Source organism: Centroberyx affinis, unplaced genomic scaffold, assembly GCF_046629955.1.
Source record: "Centroberyx affinis isolate AG114_WGS23_722 - 3 ecotype Tasmania unplaced genomic scaffold, CSIRO-AGI_Caff_v1 ptg000409l_1, whole genome shotgun sequence".
Taxonomy (NCBI): Eukaryota; Metazoa; Chordata; class Actinopteri; order Beryciformes; family Berycidae; genus Centroberyx; species Centroberyx affinis.
In genome coordinates this window covers 277,501-293,978 of record NW_027279076.1, presented here as the reverse complement: position 1 = coordinate 293,978, position 16,478 = coordinate 277,501, and the positions used below count along the sequence as shown (strand labels likewise).

General features: G+C 40.3%; 2 protein-coding genes across 14 annotated transcripts in view; one reads left to right on the top strand and one right to left on the bottom strand.

Annotated features, from left to right (window-relative positions):
* Window positions 1-414: 414 nt before the first annotated feature.
* On the top strand, window positions 415-3,389 carry cd8a (CD8a molecule). Its single transcript, XM_071516543.1, has 6 exons — window positions 415-618; window positions 770-1,096; window positions 1,207-1,308; window positions 1,810-1,917; window positions 2,158-2,197; window positions 2,349-3,389. Exons 1-6 carry the CDS (start codon window positions 570-572, stop codon window positions 2,398-2,400), a joined length of 678 nt encoding a protein of 225 aa, XP_071372644.1. The 5' UTR covers window positions 415-569; the 3' UTR covers window positions 2,401-3,389.
* Window positions 3,390-4,894: 1,505 nt separating this feature from the next.
* Window positions 4,895-16,478, bottom strand: part of cast (calpastatin) — a 36,657-nt gene continuing 25,073 nt past the window's right edge. For 7 of the 13 annotated variants that reach the window (XM_071516529.1, XM_071516537.1, XM_071516536.1 and 4 more), the window contains 26 exons: window positions 16,069-16,215; window positions 15,427-15,471; window positions 15,224-15,322; window positions 15,005-15,085; window positions 14,117-14,155; window positions 13,095-13,181; window positions 12,740-12,820; window positions 11,766-11,891; window positions 11,290-11,424; window positions 10,974-11,078; window positions 10,353-10,469; window positions 10,036-10,149; window positions 9,373-9,483; window positions 9,094-9,177; window positions 8,745-8,849; window positions 8,194-8,310; window positions 7,633-7,746; window positions 7,355-7,462; window positions 7,109-7,210; window positions 6,893-6,985; window positions 6,317-6,361; window positions 6,049-6,186; window positions 5,752-5,838; window positions 5,536-5,565; window positions 5,151-5,257; window positions 4,895-5,035 (listed from right to left, as the gene is read on the bottom strand). In XM_071516529.1, the coding sequence (XP_071372630.1) occupies window positions 5,159-5,257; window positions 5,536-5,565; window positions 5,752-5,838; window positions 6,049-6,186; window positions 6,317-6,361; window positions 6,893-6,985; window positions 7,109-7,210; window positions 7,355-7,462; window positions 7,633-7,746; window positions 8,194-8,310; window positions 8,745-8,849; window positions 9,094-9,177; window positions 9,373-9,483; window positions 10,036-10,149; window positions 10,353-10,469; window positions 10,974-11,078; window positions 11,290-11,424; window positions 11,766-11,891; window positions 12,740-12,820; window positions 13,095-13,181; window positions 14,117-14,155; window positions 15,005-15,085; window positions 15,224-15,322; window positions 15,427-15,471; window positions 16,069-16,215 (2,409 nt within the window). In that variant the 3' untranslated portion in view covers window positions 4,895-5,035; window positions 5,151-5,158. The remainder of the gene's footprint in view (window positions 5,036-5,150; window positions 5,258-5,535; window positions 5,566-5,751; window positions 5,839-6,048; window positions 6,187-6,316; window positions 6,362-6,892; window positions 6,986-7,108; window positions 7,211-7,354; window positions 7,463-7,632; window positions 7,747-8,193; window positions 8,311-8,744; window positions 8,850-9,093; window positions 9,178-9,372; window positions 9,484-10,035; window positions 10,150-10,352; window positions 10,470-10,973; window positions 11,079-11,289; window positions 11,425-11,765; window positions 11,892-12,739; window positions 12,821-13,094; window positions 13,182-14,116; window positions 14,156-15,004; window positions 15,086-15,223; window positions 15,323-15,426; window positions 15,472-16,068; window positions 16,216-16,478) is intronic. The other 6 variants (XM_071516539.1, XM_071516542.1, XM_071516541.1 and 3 more) reach the window with 3 other exon arrangements.

Below are 16,478 nucleotides of genomic sequence, written 5' to 3'. Positions count from 1 at the left end.
CTGATTATGAAGTGTATAGGCCTAATGATGAATAAAACAACAACAATCAGACCATTATGAACACATGAATCTCCTGAAATTCCTACTTGTTTATTCTCTTTAGACTATAATACATGTCTTCATGAATTCAACATCTGATTTGTGCAGGGAGGAACAGTTTGCAGTTGTGTTTGAGTGCTGGGTGAAGGGGGGCTGCTATAGAGATGTTATGCCACAGCGGCCCTCTGTGGAGTTTTAAATCCCCTCAGTTCATCCACGCCTTTTCAGCCTACATACTGTAGATGGCTGCATCGTGTGCCAGCAGCTTCTGGATGAAGTCATGTAGTTCGATGCTGCAAACCAGAGGCAGCGAGATGATGCGTAGATAGGTGGGCTCCACTTCAAACATGTTGCAGACCAGCAAGGTGCACGAGTTCTCTGCAACTCAGCTGCAATGATCCCATTTGATATTGTAGAGAAGAAGGTTACAGCTGGGGCGTGGTTAGATATCTCACTGAATTATCTTGTAGCAGGCTCTTACAAACACCAGAAAGAGTAGTTTAGCAGCTAACGGCATCTCCAAGATTAAAATGGACCAAAAGACGATTCAGACACTTGTCATTCTGCTTTTATATCAAAGTAAGTTAATCTATTCTGTGCCTTGTAGCAGCTGCAAAGTATTATTTGGCTTATTGCTTTTGGGCACCTGCAGTAAGTCAGGTGAAATGTCAATAAAACATGTATTTTAATCACAACTTTACAAATGATATTCACTTTCTGATCTTTTTAGACATTGCTTCTGGAGATAGTACAGGGGCACAGGTCACCAAAGAGCAGATGCCTGTCCAAATCAAATGTGTGCCACCAGAGAAAGTCACTCTTATTGTCTGGTTTCGAGTGGTGGACAATAAAGAGATGGAATTCATTGCATCTTTCAGCAACGGCTTTTTAAAGGTGTCTTCATCCTCCTACGAATCCACCTTCAATGGATCAAAGATATCACAAAATATCTTAGTGTTGAAATCATTCAACAAAATCCGTGACAGTGGCATCTACTGTTGTGCATCACTTGCCAGAAACAAACTGTTTTTTGGTGAAGTAACACGACTTGTTGGAGGTGAGCACGCTGATACACCATAAACTCGAATCTGTTGTATAATGATGAGTCTGATAAATGCTTTTCAATAATAATTTGCATTAATTATTTTATCTTTCCTCTTCCTTTAGAAACATTAAAAATGGCAACAGAAGCACCACCAGCCGCCACCACCAAGCCGAATCCCTCCACATCTACCAAGCCGTGTGTTTGTACCAGCAAAAACAAGCAAGGTAGATACTTACTGTACATTAGAGAGTATTAACACAGCAGTTGTTCCTATGTGGCTCTGTAATTATAAATCACAATCTTATATAGGCTCAGCGAGTCTTTATATCCTTGGAGAAAAACGTGAGTGTGCCACACTAGCTGCTGTTTATAGAACAAGCTGTGAAAACCTGAGAAAGGAGAACTGACCTAAATATTTTCCATTTTTTCCTTTGTGTGTGATTGAATAATTGCAACTTTCTATTGTTCAATTATCTTTGTTGTTATTATTGCTACTTTTTCTTGATTATCACTGTTTTGCTTTGGCAACAGATACTGTTGTCTTTAATGCCAATAAAGCTTATTTGAATTGAATTGAATTGAATTGAATTGAATTGAATTGAATTGAATTGAATTGAATTGAATTGAATTGAGTCCTTATCAACTGAATATTTACCATTGATGCAAGGTAAAATGTGAATATGATTACCACAGATTTGAAATTAACACTACAGCATGTTTTGCAGCGGAGAAGAATCCTTCCATGTTGTGCAATCCCATCATATTGGGCCCACTGGCTGGTAGCTGTGGCCTTCTTCTTCTGCTCCTCATCGTCACCATCTGCTACTGCAATCGTAAGTCTAACTTCCCCCATACTTCATCCGAGCCTAAAGACAGCCTTCATGTAGGCCACTGTATGTCAAACCCTTAAAGATCTAATTCACTCTACTTTGGCCTATTAAAATCTCTGGCCAGTTCTTAATATTTGGAACCATATTCTATTATTTTTCCCACAATTTCCCAATCTCTATCTCCTGCTTTTCATAGTTTAAACTGTTTAAAATATTTTTGGTAACACTGTTGATTTGCTGCAGGGATAAGGACACGCAAATGTCCACACCATTACAAAAGAAGGTAACTTTACTGTCATTTGATTTCAGTGTTTTACAGACATAAACCAGCCATGGATGAAGTGTAATATTGTATTTCCTATTCCCTTCATGTTCACTGAACTGACTCACTGAAATACTGTTTTATTAAACTAGTTGTTTGCTCTCTCATGCAGACCGCGCACGACAGCTCCAGGAAAACAAGCGATGGCTAACAGAAATGTCTGATCTAACTGGTACACATTCAGTGACTTTCTAATAACCCTTTCCTTTCAAGCGGAGTCTTGGTGTTGATTTATTAATGATGTTGTATTAGAAGATTATAAAATTATTGATATTACTGAATTAAATATATATCATCAATTAATGAACATTGAACCATCACATTTACAGATTACTGGTGGCAAGTCCATTAACTTAATGTAGCATATTTGCCCCCAAATTAAGTTCTCATTATTTAGATATGATATAAACATAAACAAAACATTTTTGGTTTAAAAATGTAATGCATCAAATACTTGTGAAGGTCTTCACACAAGTGTGTTCCGGTTTTGAAAAGTTTTGAAAACAGCCTAAAACACTGGAGCATTATGTGTTAATCGTATGATTAGATAATGTAATATGCAAAATATATATTTACACAATATCCCCATAAATGTTAATAATACATTTAGTAATTGAAAATCTGTTTACTTCTGGACACTCTGTGAGCATATTAAAATACAGCACTCTGTTTTATGTTAATTTCCAGAATGTAAAGGAAAGTTGATGTAAAATTTGGATAAAAGCCTTTTTACTTTTGTACGCATTTTAACCTTTTCATTTATTCATAGCATCTTTATTTTTAAGGGCCTATTTCTCTCTCTTTACATGCTGTCGACATAGTGCCGCCTCACTCACACTTTTAAACTTTTTGTTATTATTTAGTTTGCTTCTAGTCTTGTGTGTATATTCACCATTTTAAAAAATAATACATTTACTCTGATAACATGATGGCTGGCATGAAAGTGAAAGTTATTATGAAATATTGAGGTAATATTTAGCTAACCTGAGAATTTTTTTTTTTTTTTTCAATTGAATAACATTTTTGAAGATGCAAGAATCTATGGTTTTTAAATATTGAGTAACAAATATAAAGTAATTGTTTTTTTTTCTTTTAAAAATGAATGTACAGCATTTTGGAATGAACCCACACTGTCTGCAGATTTGTCTCTTGAGATATTGTAAATAAAGATAATACAGCTCAGACAAGCAATCTCTCTTGTAAGACTAAAATGATTTGTATTTGACCTTTATTTATATTTCTTCTTCTTCTTGTTTTTTTTACACACATCAAACCCACTCATTTGCATTCCCATCACTCATTCAAGGCCCTGGCATAAAAATATAATTTAGATGTTTAGAGTTTGAGCAGAAGACATTTGCCACTCAGCTCTAAGCCCCCCAGAGTCAAAAGGAAGTGGGCTTCTACAGCTATGCAGAGTGAAAAACCACCAAGTCAGGAGTAGAGAGAAAAATACATAGGAGATTTTTTTCCCTTTCATTTTAATATATGCACAATACACTGCAATTCCCCTGTACCTTCGAGAAACCAAACGCTGTGTTCATTTTTTTTCTGCAGTACATATATGTACAGCATTTATCCATACAGTATTTTGGCATTTCATGTTAGGATTTTTTGACAAATTATCATCTCATCCGTGTTGAGAGTAGATTTGTCTTCCCTTCTTTTAGGCACAAATAGAAGCCAGACTTTAAATACAGCAACTACACATTTCTAATTTTCAGATGTTTTTTTATTTAATTAGCATTCCCACATCTAAAATATCTCTTATCTTTCGACTCACACCCGAACAAATCCTTTAAAAAAAAAAAAAAAATCTTGGGAAAGAAAGCTATATTGATTTTGACTTTACAGCTGAAAGTGATTGCCCTGTGGGACTGTGTAAATTATACAGTGTTGTCGTATAAAGAGCAAAATTATTTTTTTTACAGTATACAAGGCGGTTCACAGAGCTTGTAACCACCGAGGTTCACTTGTAAGTGCACTTTTGGAAACCTAAATGCTTTTTTCTACAAGGCCTAATACATACAAAAGACCCTTCTCTTGATAGATATTGCTCTACAGAAAGTAAACAGCATTTTGCAAGAAGCTCTCAGATACAGAATCAAGCAGACCACATCCTGTAAATCCTTTTAAGTTTTTTTTAATATTGTAAACTAAGTGTTGTCATCAATATAAGCAAACTAAGCTGTACACTAGTGTCGTAATGGCATCTGACCACAGAACAATAGAAAACTTGGCTTCTCTGTGTACATGAAGATTGCACAAACATCCCGATCCTATACACCCACTCCATGCTGCTCCCATGCCAGCTGACAGCCGCTGTATCGTCGGAAAAACAGAAACCGTCAGCTGACGTGCGCAGGCAGGACTGACGGGCAACGCCTTACATCCCTCAACACACTCCACACACCAACCGGCAACCTCGAACAAATACAACAAACTTTTACACTCTTGTCTTTATCTGTTCATCACTCACTCTATCTTCGTTCTCTCTTGTTTTAACAATTCTTTCCTTTTATTTTCTCAAAGGACAGGAAGCAAAAGCTCTGGATCCTCAGCTATGTGTGAAACCAAATCTGCACACAGAGCTCTGTGTGTGTGTGTGTGTGTGTGTGTGTGTGTGTGTGTGTGTGTGTGTGTGTGTGTGTGTGTGTCAGCATGTGTTATGGGTATCAATAGGTTTGTCTTTCATCCAGTATACATTCTCGACCGTTTAGAAAAATAGATTCATCATCCAGAGAGCAGCTCCCTCAGTAACGCTTCCCTGTGGCTGGGAGGAGGAATTGCACCGAGACCCTGCAACACATCACACACGCAGCAGTCAGTGGAGAGGCTTGGAAGTGTGCCACATCATTTATCAGTTAAAAACGTATTTTTATCACTTGTGCGAAAGAACGGAAATAAATCTTACCAAGCGGTCTAGCTCTTGCCTCCCTTCTTTGTGGATGTTGGCACGACGTCTGAGCTTAGCTGACCAGAGAGCTGGTCAATGGCAGACGGATCCTCCGCATGGTGTTTCTGAAACACGAGGTCACAGTTACAAAAATAAAAGGAAGTACAAGGAGCACTTTTGCAAAAGAGATATAGATTTTAATGAAGGGCACTCAATGGATTTGGGAAAATAAACAGTAAGCGAAGCGGCGACAGCACATGACATGAAGCGGTGTGCAGGCAGGAGCAGACGGGCTCCTGAGAGAGAAGGTTGGACTTTGGCTTAATTATAAGCGAATGAATTTGTTCATAACAGCGCATATTCAGTTTGATTTAAGTCTCCATGCAGCATGTCATTTGCTTACTTTGGACTTTGACTTTGACTTGCTCTTGCCCTGTAACAAAGTCGACACCTTGGTTAGGGTGGACAACTCCAGGGTGATCACAGCTAGAGGGGATTTCCACACATAGATCCTCGTCATGAGCCTATGGCACCACAGAGGGCGCTATGCAACACTTTTACCAAGTGTTGATTGAGAGGATCCGCTTATGTTCTAATCCTGCACAGATTTTCCTTTTACCTTTGGCTTGTCTCCCTTAGGTTTGAACTCTGGGTGGTCTGGGAGCAGGGAGCCGGCCAGGGAGTCCAGGACAGGACCTGCCATTGGCTGGGATGGAAACACAACAGTTAACTGACCTGTAAACAAACCTGTCAAACGTCACCAGCTCATAATGCATTCAGGTATTCATGCTGGACATAAGAGTGCCACCTACAGACACTCAAACTTCATCAACAGAAAATCCAAGGAAAACACACTTCCCATTTTAAGGGTGAATGTTGTTTCTAGTATTTAACTATTGAAGAGCCATTCCTCTACCTTCAGCGGCTCTGAGTCCAGTACAGGAGGGACCAGCTGTGTTGTGGCTGCACATGATGCGGCTGGTGCAGCAGGCTTGGGAGCAGCAGAGAAGTCACTGGACAGCAGGTCCAAGGCCGCTGTATCATCCATAGACTTCTACAGAGGAGAGAGAGTGAGAGCGAGAGAAAAACCGGATGCCAATCAAATTCTGACTGCATATTATAGGTATGGGATGGCTTTAGACTCATTTTATTTTACTGTGGTCTTCTGTTCTCTCTTGTCTCACCTTCTTGGGTGCTTTAGCTGCTTTGGCCTTGGCTTCTGCCATTGCCTTAAAATATAATTGACATATATTAGATATACAGTAAAGCAACTTTGTACTGTATAAACAAGCATGCCCAAGTAAACATTCAAATGCACAGGTTCAAACAGTATTTTGTAACACAGTTCACCTGTAAGGGGATAATGTACAGTGAGCCACTTATTATGGCAAAATAAGGCCCGAAAGTGTGAATCAAGACCCCTGCTTATTACACGGCTACTTGTTATAGACATTGATAATTTGATTCAAAATATTAACTGAATATGATTTTATTAGCTAAAGTAATTTACAAGCTTCCACCAAAAAATAGTTGAGCAGGACTGACTGCAGTAACCAAAGAGTAACGTCGTCTTCACTGTGACTTCTTCACTGTGGAGCGATGTGAGATGTGAAACAGCAGTCTGTTATGTGAAACACCGGAAACAACAGAACAACAAAGCCTTGTAGTAAAGGTCAGTGAGTGATCTGTACCAGTCAACTGTGTTGCAACAGAGAAGCACAGACCGTATTCATCATGTAAAGGTGCAGATGTCAGTCTACCTTGCGATCTTCCTCAGTGGGTCGATACTCTGGTGGCAGCGAGTCGTCCCTCTCTCCCATCTTAATCAGCCTCTCTTCAACGACCTTTTTCTCCTGCAACAACCATATAACCACACACACTGAGGCTGGGGGCTGAAAGCTGAAGCTGAACATGTTATCTCCTCTCTTTCTTCTTCTTATCCTATATGAAACTATCCTCTTATAGCAAAGGGCTACCTTGACAATGTCTTTGACAGGCATCGGGGTGGGTTCAGGGGCAGGAGTGATGTCCATCAGGGTGTCCGACAGAGCCTCTAGGGCATCGTCTGTTCCTGCCGGCTGCTCACACACACACACACACACACACACACACACACACACACACACACGGAAGTTAAGACTTAACTGTAGACAGTATTGTAGACAGTGGAAGTAGTTGAAAATACTTCAGCTGTGTGTGTGTGTGTGTGTGTGTGTGTGTACCTTGAGGGAGGTTTTTGTGGGGACTGAAGCAGCAGACTTCACTGCAGGAGCAACAGCGGGGGCAACAAAGTCTCCCGCCAAAGCATCTAGGGCAAAGTCTGCAGAAGACTGAGGGAGGAAGACAGAGAAGAAAAACAGTGAGTAGGAATCAAAATAAAAGCCTTATAGGTTTCTAAACACCTTAACATCAGAATAACCAGAATATTACTATTGCTTTTATCATCTACCACAGTGAGACATCTGTGCATCACACTGTATTGTTCAGTTCCATGCAGTACCTGTGCAGGAGGAGCTGAGGGAGTGACGACAGGAGCCTGGACAGCAGGAGCTGCTGAGGAGGACACAAAGTCTCCAGACAGGATGTCCAGAGCCTCACCAGTTCCCATGGTGGGCTGGGGGGAGGGGGAGGGGATAACAATAAGGAATTATGATTGAAAATTCATGGCAAACAATTTTGTGATATTGAATCTTTGCTAAATCAACAAAAATAAGGTATGAGATATTTTTGTGGTCTTATAGTGAAAATCTAGGTGCCCAGTCGATCAAACTATGCCATCAATCATTCAACCTTAATCACTGTTCTGCAACATGCCACATTTTGACATGTATTTGTCTAAATTTACCAGTGCGGAAAGGGGCTTTTACAATGGAGACAAAAAGCTACAAGAATAAATTAAAGAACAAAACTGCAGTCTTCAGCTGCCTACACCTTGATCACAAAGTATTTGCTCTGATACTAAAACACAGCTTATATCAATGAATACTCCACCTCTGTATTTTACATTCATGTAAAAGGGGCCTATAGCAGGCCTGACACTGAGGCTTGGTAGCAGTCTCACCTCAGGTTTAGGAGCAGGCAGGTCTTTGAGTTTGTCCTTATTAAACCTGTACTCTGGAGGGATACTGCTCTCCTTCTCTCCCACAAGCACACCCTTCTCGTCCTTCAGTTTGGCCTCCTACACAGACACATAAAACATATACTGTATATATCAAAACACATGAACAAACACACACAAATGCATGCCTTAGCAAATAAAATGGAAGGGCATGTGAAGAGAGCCAGCATGATGCTCTTCTATGAATCGTACAGGAGGCCTCTTTGTATTTTTCTTGCACAGAAACGTAGCAACATATCATTTATATACTGCTGAATATTTACAGAAGCATCTACTTTGAGACAGCACACATTGTAATATCCCTTAAAATGCAAATTTGGAGTATTGGTGTTACAGTGACAATAACTTATTATCATCATGAGCGTCTCCAAACAACACACTGTCCACAAATATAGCACACCACATGATAAAGCAACTTAATATTGTAGATGAAGCCAAAGAACGAAGTGTCTTTTAGTCCGTCAACAGCATGAGTGTATGTTTGCATCCCGTACCGAGACGATGTCCTCAGGTCTGAGTTTGGGGGGTTCAGGTGCTGGTTCTGGGGCTGCCAGGGTGTCGCCAAGAGCACCGAGGGCATCCAGAGACATGGAGTCACCCTGAGGAGAAAACAGAGGGAGAGGAAACTTGTAATCCAGCTGTAATAGTTTAGATACTCGACTGAAGCTAAGTCTTTAAGTCTTTAAGAAGAGTGAAAGTGAGGAAGGAAGAAGGAGAAGGAGAGAGAAGGCAAGAGGGGGTAAACTAATACATAGAAAAAGCATAAAAGTATAAATAAATTAGTTTGTTCCTCAATCTTTCACTGTGAATCTGAAAGCACAAGCTTTGTATCCTCACAGTTACCTCATCAGTAGTGGGTTTTGCTTGTGGTTTTTTGGCAGTGATGACATCAGTCGGGCTGGGTTTGGGCATGGGACAGACAGCAATCTACAGACACACAGGGACACACTGTACAATGAGACACATACTAGAAAAAAGATGTAGGACACAGAGAATACAAACTCGAATAGTTCCATTTATTCTGCTGAACTAAGTAAGCATGCACACTATTGAATGACAGAAGTGATAACACACTTGCTTGCACACACACACACAAACATACACACACACCAACAAGTTTACCTCTGGTGTCTTCTTGGTAGGAGGGACGGGTGCCTGGACAGCAGAAGCCTTAGTTGGAGCCACGAAATCTCCAGCGAGTAAATCCAGAGCTGACAAGTCCTCTACCTTGGGCTGGGAAACAGAGAGCAGCTTTCAGTAATAGTGCATTCTTGTCATTAAGGTGACATAAGCAGAAACTACTAATGTGGTAATTAACACAAACAGCCTTGAGAAAAATATGGATTAGAACATTAAGAGGGAGTGCAAAATAGCCGCGGTAGTAGCAGTAGAACATAGTGAGACAAATAAGTATGTGAAATATATACAGCATGAAATAAGTGGAAATTATATAAAAATAAATAAATAAATAAATAAATAAAATTAAAAATAAAATTAAAAAAAAAATAATATATATATATATATATATATATATATATATATATATATAGTATATCCAGCATAGTATATATATGCAATATGTAACGAATGTGCTGGTATTCACATTAACAGGTCTACAGAAGGACAAACGTGTACAGAAAGCGTCTAGGCATGTAGGAAAAAGGTAAAAAGCAGCGGACAATAATATAGAATATTACCGTCACTGCTGCTTTTGTATCACTTTTATCATCTACCACAGTGAGACATCTGTGCATCACATTGTATTGTTTCAGTTCCATGCAGTACCTGTGCAGGAGGAGCTGAGGGAGTGACAACAGGAGCCTGGACAGCAGGAGCTGCTGAGGAGGACACAAAGTCTCCAGACAGGATGTCCAGAGCCTCACCAGTTCCCATGGTGGGCTGGGAGACACAGGGAGACACATTAATATCACACAGTTATTGATAATAGTATCTATATTGCATAAATACTGATATAGTATCTGTCATTTTATATTGATATCATTTGAATGGCCATAGCACATGTGACCTACTGTAATTTAAGAGCTAGAAACACAACCAAATGTACGACCCCAAGTCTTAAACTGAATTGCTACTCGTCTCACCTCAGGTTTAGGAGCAGGCAGGTCTTTGAGTTTGTCCTTATTAAACCTGTACTCTGGAGGAATACTGCTCTCCTTCTCTCCCACAAGCACACCCTTCTCGTCCTTCAGTTTGCCCTCCTACACGCACACATAAAACATATATATCAATACACATGAACAAATACACACAAATGCAGCACACCGCATGATAAGGCAACTTAATATTGTAGATGAAGCCAAACATTGATGTGTCTTTTAGAAGCAAAGTATCTTTAATGTTGAAGAGTTGAAAGGCAAATGCAACTAATGTGCCAACGCAGAAGCCCTTCTACAACCAACTGATTATAGGAAGCTGAGAGCTGTGAGCTCCATGCATGTAACCATAAATGCTGAATGCACACTGAAAGATTTCTTGAATTAATTACGCACCAAAGGTGCAGTCAAAACCAAATTTTAGAGATCAGGGTGCAGAGAGAAACACGATGACGGAGCATTTCTTTGTTGATCCCTAAATCTGCATAGGACAGCCAAATAGGTGCTAAATCTAGTCTAAACCTTGCAGTGTGTCTCCACTCCGCAGGATGCAAAGTCAGCAAAGGCTGTGAGAACAGGACAGTGTGGCTGTGTGTTTGCGTCCCGTACCGAGACGATGTCCTCAGGTCTGAGTTTGGGGGGTTCAGGTGCTGGTTCTGGGGCTGCCAGGGTGTCGCCAAGAGCACCGAGGGCATCCAGAGACATGGAGTCACCCTGAGGAGAAAACAGAGGGAGAGGAAATTTATTTTTTTGTACTGTTTGTACTGCTTTTGTACTGTTTAACTACTCAAATAAAATGGCTCTCTCTCAGTTTAAGAGGAGCAAAAGTGAGGCAGCATCCTGGCAAAAGAGGAAGGAGAAGAAGAGAGAAAGAAACACACAAGACAATTGTGAATATATCCAAACTCCAGCTCCTGTGTCTCACATTATCAGTCTTGGGCTTGGTGTCCAGTCCAGCCTTCAGAGAGAGATCAGCAGCAGCTTTCTCCACCTTGGCTTTCTTATCAGCAGGAGGAGCGGGACACACAGCAACATGGGGAACTGCAGTGGCTTCAGCTTTCTACAACAGAGATGACATTAGATTACTTTACATGAGTGATACATCCATGCTTATTGATATTAAGTAAAGGGTTGAACTCCAGAAAACGATATTCACAAGACATTTACCAGTTGATATTTAGATTAATCTATCCTCATAGGAAATAGCTGTAAAGTAGCTAACAATATGAATGTTTTCTGTAATGATGTTTGTGTTAATTCCAGCAATCACTTTGTAAGAGTAGTGTCACTTTTTACAAATCATGTATATCTCCTTTTGGAATGAAACTTCAGTTGTCATGCTATAATAATTCAATAATCAAGGATATGTGTCCACCTACAGCTGGACAAAGCTTGCTGTACCTTGGGAGGAGCAGAGGGAAGTCCAGGCTTCAGAGAGAAATCATCAGCAACTTTCTCCATCTTGGCTTTCTTATCAGCAGGAGGAGCGGGACACACAGCAACAGAGGCAACTGCAGTGTCTTGTTTCTACAACAGGCAACAGAGACAACATTCGATTGTCAAATGTCAACACTATGTCAGTGGAAGTTTGTTTGGTAATCCTTTAAATTACAGGCCATTAATTACACAATTATGACAGGAAATAACTAAGTAAATAGCCAAGTAAAATAGATGTAATATCTAGTTACAGCATTATGACTGATAATTACTGAGTAATATATAAGTAAAAAAAAAAGGCTTTACCAGTAATTATGGAAGTACGGTACACTTCTGAAAACTTAGAAAGGTGTTGGAGGTGAAGGATAAACTAGTTCAAAAAGGAAGAAAGCTTCTGTGCATTATCTCCACTGCAAATTTCACATTTTTAGGACTGCAATGTCAGTCATTCGGTTGGTTGCTCTGTTCACCATGTTATGGTCACGTGGGTGAAAGTGTGCTGCAGAGACTTAGACTACAGAATCTCAATCGGGAGACCTGACACTTCCACAACATTCAACATCACGGGGCTGTTAGACGCTTTGTCTTGTTTTTGACAAAATTGCTAAGCTTTCCGTCAAAGACGTTCGTTAGAGCATGAATCCACACCAAGTGGAAGATAAATCAGTGGAGATAGTGCGCATACGCTTTCTTCCTTTTTCAACAAGTTTATCTTTCACCTCCAGCACCTTTCTAAGTTTTCAAAAGTGTGTGGTAGTTCCACTTTTCTAATATAATTACTGGTAAACACACTTTTTAACTTGTATATTACTTGGTAATAACCAGTCTTTCTAATGCTATAACTAGTTATTACATCTATTTTACATCTATCAGTATGTGTTATGTGTAGAAACCATGTCACTATAATGATATCTCAGAGACTTGAAAATGTACTGTACCTTCAGAGAACCAGGGGGAGGTGGAGCAAAGTTAGAGAAGCCAGCAGATGAGGCACTGACGTTGTCAACACTGTCCACTTTCTGACCATATAACAGGACAACAAGAGGAAATTTGTTAAGTCTAGAAGCACAGCACCAAACTGTGCTCACAATTCCATGCAGGACAATTTGAAGAGCACCTAAAAGACCAATGCAGTACAACAAGGGTTAGATATGATGGGCCACCATTTTCCATTTTGTGTTCATGTCAAACTGGGAATTCTGATTATGACAAACACTGCAGGGGATGGACTGGCAGCTGTGTGCTACATGCCATAAGTTTTTAAAGTCCAATGCTAAGTTTCTTGACTCTAACCTCTTGTTTCTTGGGTGCAGCTGGGACAGTGGAACTCATGAAGCCAAATGAGAGAGAATCCAGGGCTTCGTCTGTGCTCATTGGTTTCTGAGATGGACAAACAAACAGAGTGTGCATCACCAACACAAATAACCAGAAATGAAACACACCAGAGTCTGCTTTCCCCCAAAACTTCTTCACACTAAAATAATCTTTGCCACTTGATTTAGAAAATGATTATCCTAAATTATGACCTAAACACAGAGATAAAGGGAACCCACTCCATAACTGCCATGTAATCTTCCACTAGAGGGCATAGCAGACCAAGGCAAAGGCATACGCCAGGATAAAATAATACAAACCAGACCGCGTGCACTAACAGTGAAGGAAAAGTACTGACACACCCATTACATTCCATAAAACCAAAAATCACAAATAAACTCCCTGAAAAGAAACATTTGGAACATTATACTGCTTTGATGTAGAAGGTATGCTAAACATCCAATGTGTTAATAAAAAACTCACACTGGAAGAAATACCTAGGTGGAAACAGATCACCATATTAAGAACCAAGGAAGCCTCTTGCAAGACAAGAAGGCAAAGTGGGAGTAGGCTGTGATGCAAATGTGGGTGTGTTGAGTGTGAGTAAATAGTATAAGTATGTATGGGTGGATATGTGACTGTGTCAGAGCTGTATCTCATTTGTGTGTGTGTGGTTGTGCGCACATATACGTGTGTGAGACTGGGTTGGGGAGGACAAGCGCCAACGGGTTCAAACAGAGAAGGTAGGTCCTCTGTTGTTTGCTCAGACAACACCCCACCATGCAATGCAACATTCCCCACTCTAGAGGAACCAGAAGATCATAGAACTTCTGTGTGTGTGTGTGTGTGTGTGTGTGTGTGTGTGTGTGTGCTTGTGCGTGTGCAGAAGTAAGCAAAAGAGCACAGAGAGCAGGTATGTCTCTGAACTGTCTGAATAAAGGAGGGTGTGACTACAGTAAACGACTGGCTTTGTGAATGTTTTGTTTCTGTGTTTCACTTACAGGAACATCCTTGGGTTTGACATCTGCAGAAGCCGGAGGCTAGAAAACACATACATTCATTTTAGATTTATTGAAAAAAAAAAACACACTGAAACAATGGGCCTCATTCACAAAACTTTTCTTAAATTTTTCTTACTTTTGTTCTTAAGAAACATGCCTACAAAAAACCAACATAGGATTCAAACATGCGCAGACTTGATTTTTGCACATCCTAGTTGTATCTGATGATGAATGCAGAAACGTTCGTGGAAACTTTCGTAAGTACACTTTAAGATCAAATCTGATCGTTTCGTGAATGAGGCCCATTGAATTCACCTCCATATAAATGCCTTATAGTTATCCTGCAAATATCATGAACTTCATACATATTTCGAGCTGTATAAGAATTCATATAGCTGTGGGCAAGATATTGAACACTGATATTGATATGCAACTGCGAATGTTCTTTTTACACAAATTTAACAATTTCAATGTCAGTGACCTTATCTTGCAACTATTTTATTTTATTTTACTATTTTAAGTAGGTCATACAGAGCGTTCTATCATTTGGCCGTATTTCTGTTTTCGGAAACATGCATTTCAGATGCATACAGAATTTCCCTCCTGGGACAATAAAGTGTACCTTGACCTTGATCGTGTTCCTGTTGTTAGCTTCTATACAGTAACAGCATAAGATACATTCACATAATTCTGGCATCTTAACAACAGCTAAGTCAATATTCTGGTGCAGCTAGACACTGGAGGCAGCACATAGGGACAGAAAACCCTTTGTTATCTGAAAAACACACACTACAAGCTAAAACACTCCACTAGCAGTGTGACAAAGCTAAGAAGTGAGGCAGAGGAAGCGATGAAGAGGAGGAGATTGGGAAGAAACTGTTAACTGACCATATCTTCAAATCTGTAGCCTGGAGGCAGTGTCTCGTCTCTTTCTCCACACTTTTGTCCCTTTTTGGAGGTGATGCCATGCTGTGATACATGCAACACACACTGTTACACACCTGATCCATGCTGAGGCTCAATACAATTGTGTATCAGCTCAACTTGGAGCATACAGGCAGAGGCACAATATGTGTATACACACACGCATACACACTGTGGCTGTACCTCTTTGACCTCTGGCCCAGTGTAAACAGGCTCTGGGGCGAGAGGTTCAGATGGTGGTAGGAAGTCGGCCAGGGCGTCAAATGGGTCCACTGCAGGCGCCTGCACATGCAACACATCTCAGCACACTGGAGCAACACACTACCATGCTTTTCAAACTGAACCCATACAACCTCAGTATGGCGGACATGGTGATGCTACTTTACCTGTTTGGCTCCTTTGGCCCCTGGGCGGGGAACCTCCACCTGCACCTGCAACCCAGACCAGCTGAGTCAATACGCCGGCCTCCACTACATGCATTACATGGCTTATAAGGAGCACACTAAACTCTTTAGCATGGACTTGTGCATGGGTATACAACTAGTTAGGAAACCTGAAAGTGCTTTATAACCAATGATCCAAAAAGCTTTGACTGAAAACAAGCACTATGAAAATGCCGTAATTCTTATTGGGTGTAATCTTGGTAAACATGCTGCTGAAGAGCACACTAATTGAATGCGATCTGTTGAATGTTTACAAGTTGAAACCTCCCTATTTCTCATGATAATATTGCACAAGGAGGAGAATAAAATGTGACATTTCTTAATTTCTTGCATGCAGCCTCAACATTTCAGAAATACACAGTTTCATTAAAGGATGACACACAAACGAAAAAGCTCTCCTGCCCCTGAAGGCATCTCTTGAGCACAGTGTTAGACCAGTCAGTCCAATACAGACAGGAGAGACAGAGAGTAAAATCAGAATAATCAACAAATCACTTCCTCTAATCTCTCATACTGTACAGACAGTAAATACAGAGGTAAAAAAAAAAAACAGCCTCCACCACTGTTGGTTCCAGGATCATCTACCTTAGACTGTGTAGATTTAGCCTCCTCTGTCTTCCCCTTCACAGACACATTTCCAGCCGCAGCTGTGGCTGCTGCAGCAGGCTTTGACACTTTAGCAGGATCAACTTTAGGAACATCAGCTTTGATTGTTGCAGCGGCAGTGGCACTCTAAAACAATGAATTTCCCATTATAGACCAAGTACAGATCGATGTGTGGGTGTTTTTTAAAAAGTCACGTACAATTACAGTTATATTGTACACTGTGAAATATAGAAATAATACGATGAAAGAAACAGATGAAACGCAGCACGGTGAGAATCCAACTTTAACAATGCAAAGCCACCACCAAGCCGATGACAGTGATTTTTTCTGACGTGCGACCGGATGCTGTACAAAGAAATGAGCGCGAGAAGAAAAGCCCTCTCCATTTA

Excerpts from the sequence above, each read along its gene's own strand:
- cd8a (XM_071516543.1), top strand. The coding sequence starts at position 570 with ATGGACCAAAAGACGATTCAGACACTTGTCATTCTGCTTTTATATCAA. Across the intron at positions 1,309-1,809 it reads TACCAGCAAAAACAAGCAAG|CGGAGAAGAATCCTTCCATG; the intron begins GTAGATACTTAC and ends CATGTTTTGCAG. Across the intron at positions 2,198-2,348 it reads CCACACCATTACAAAAGAAG|ACCGCGCACGACAGCTCCAG; the intron begins GTAACTTTACTG and ends TCTCTCATGCAG.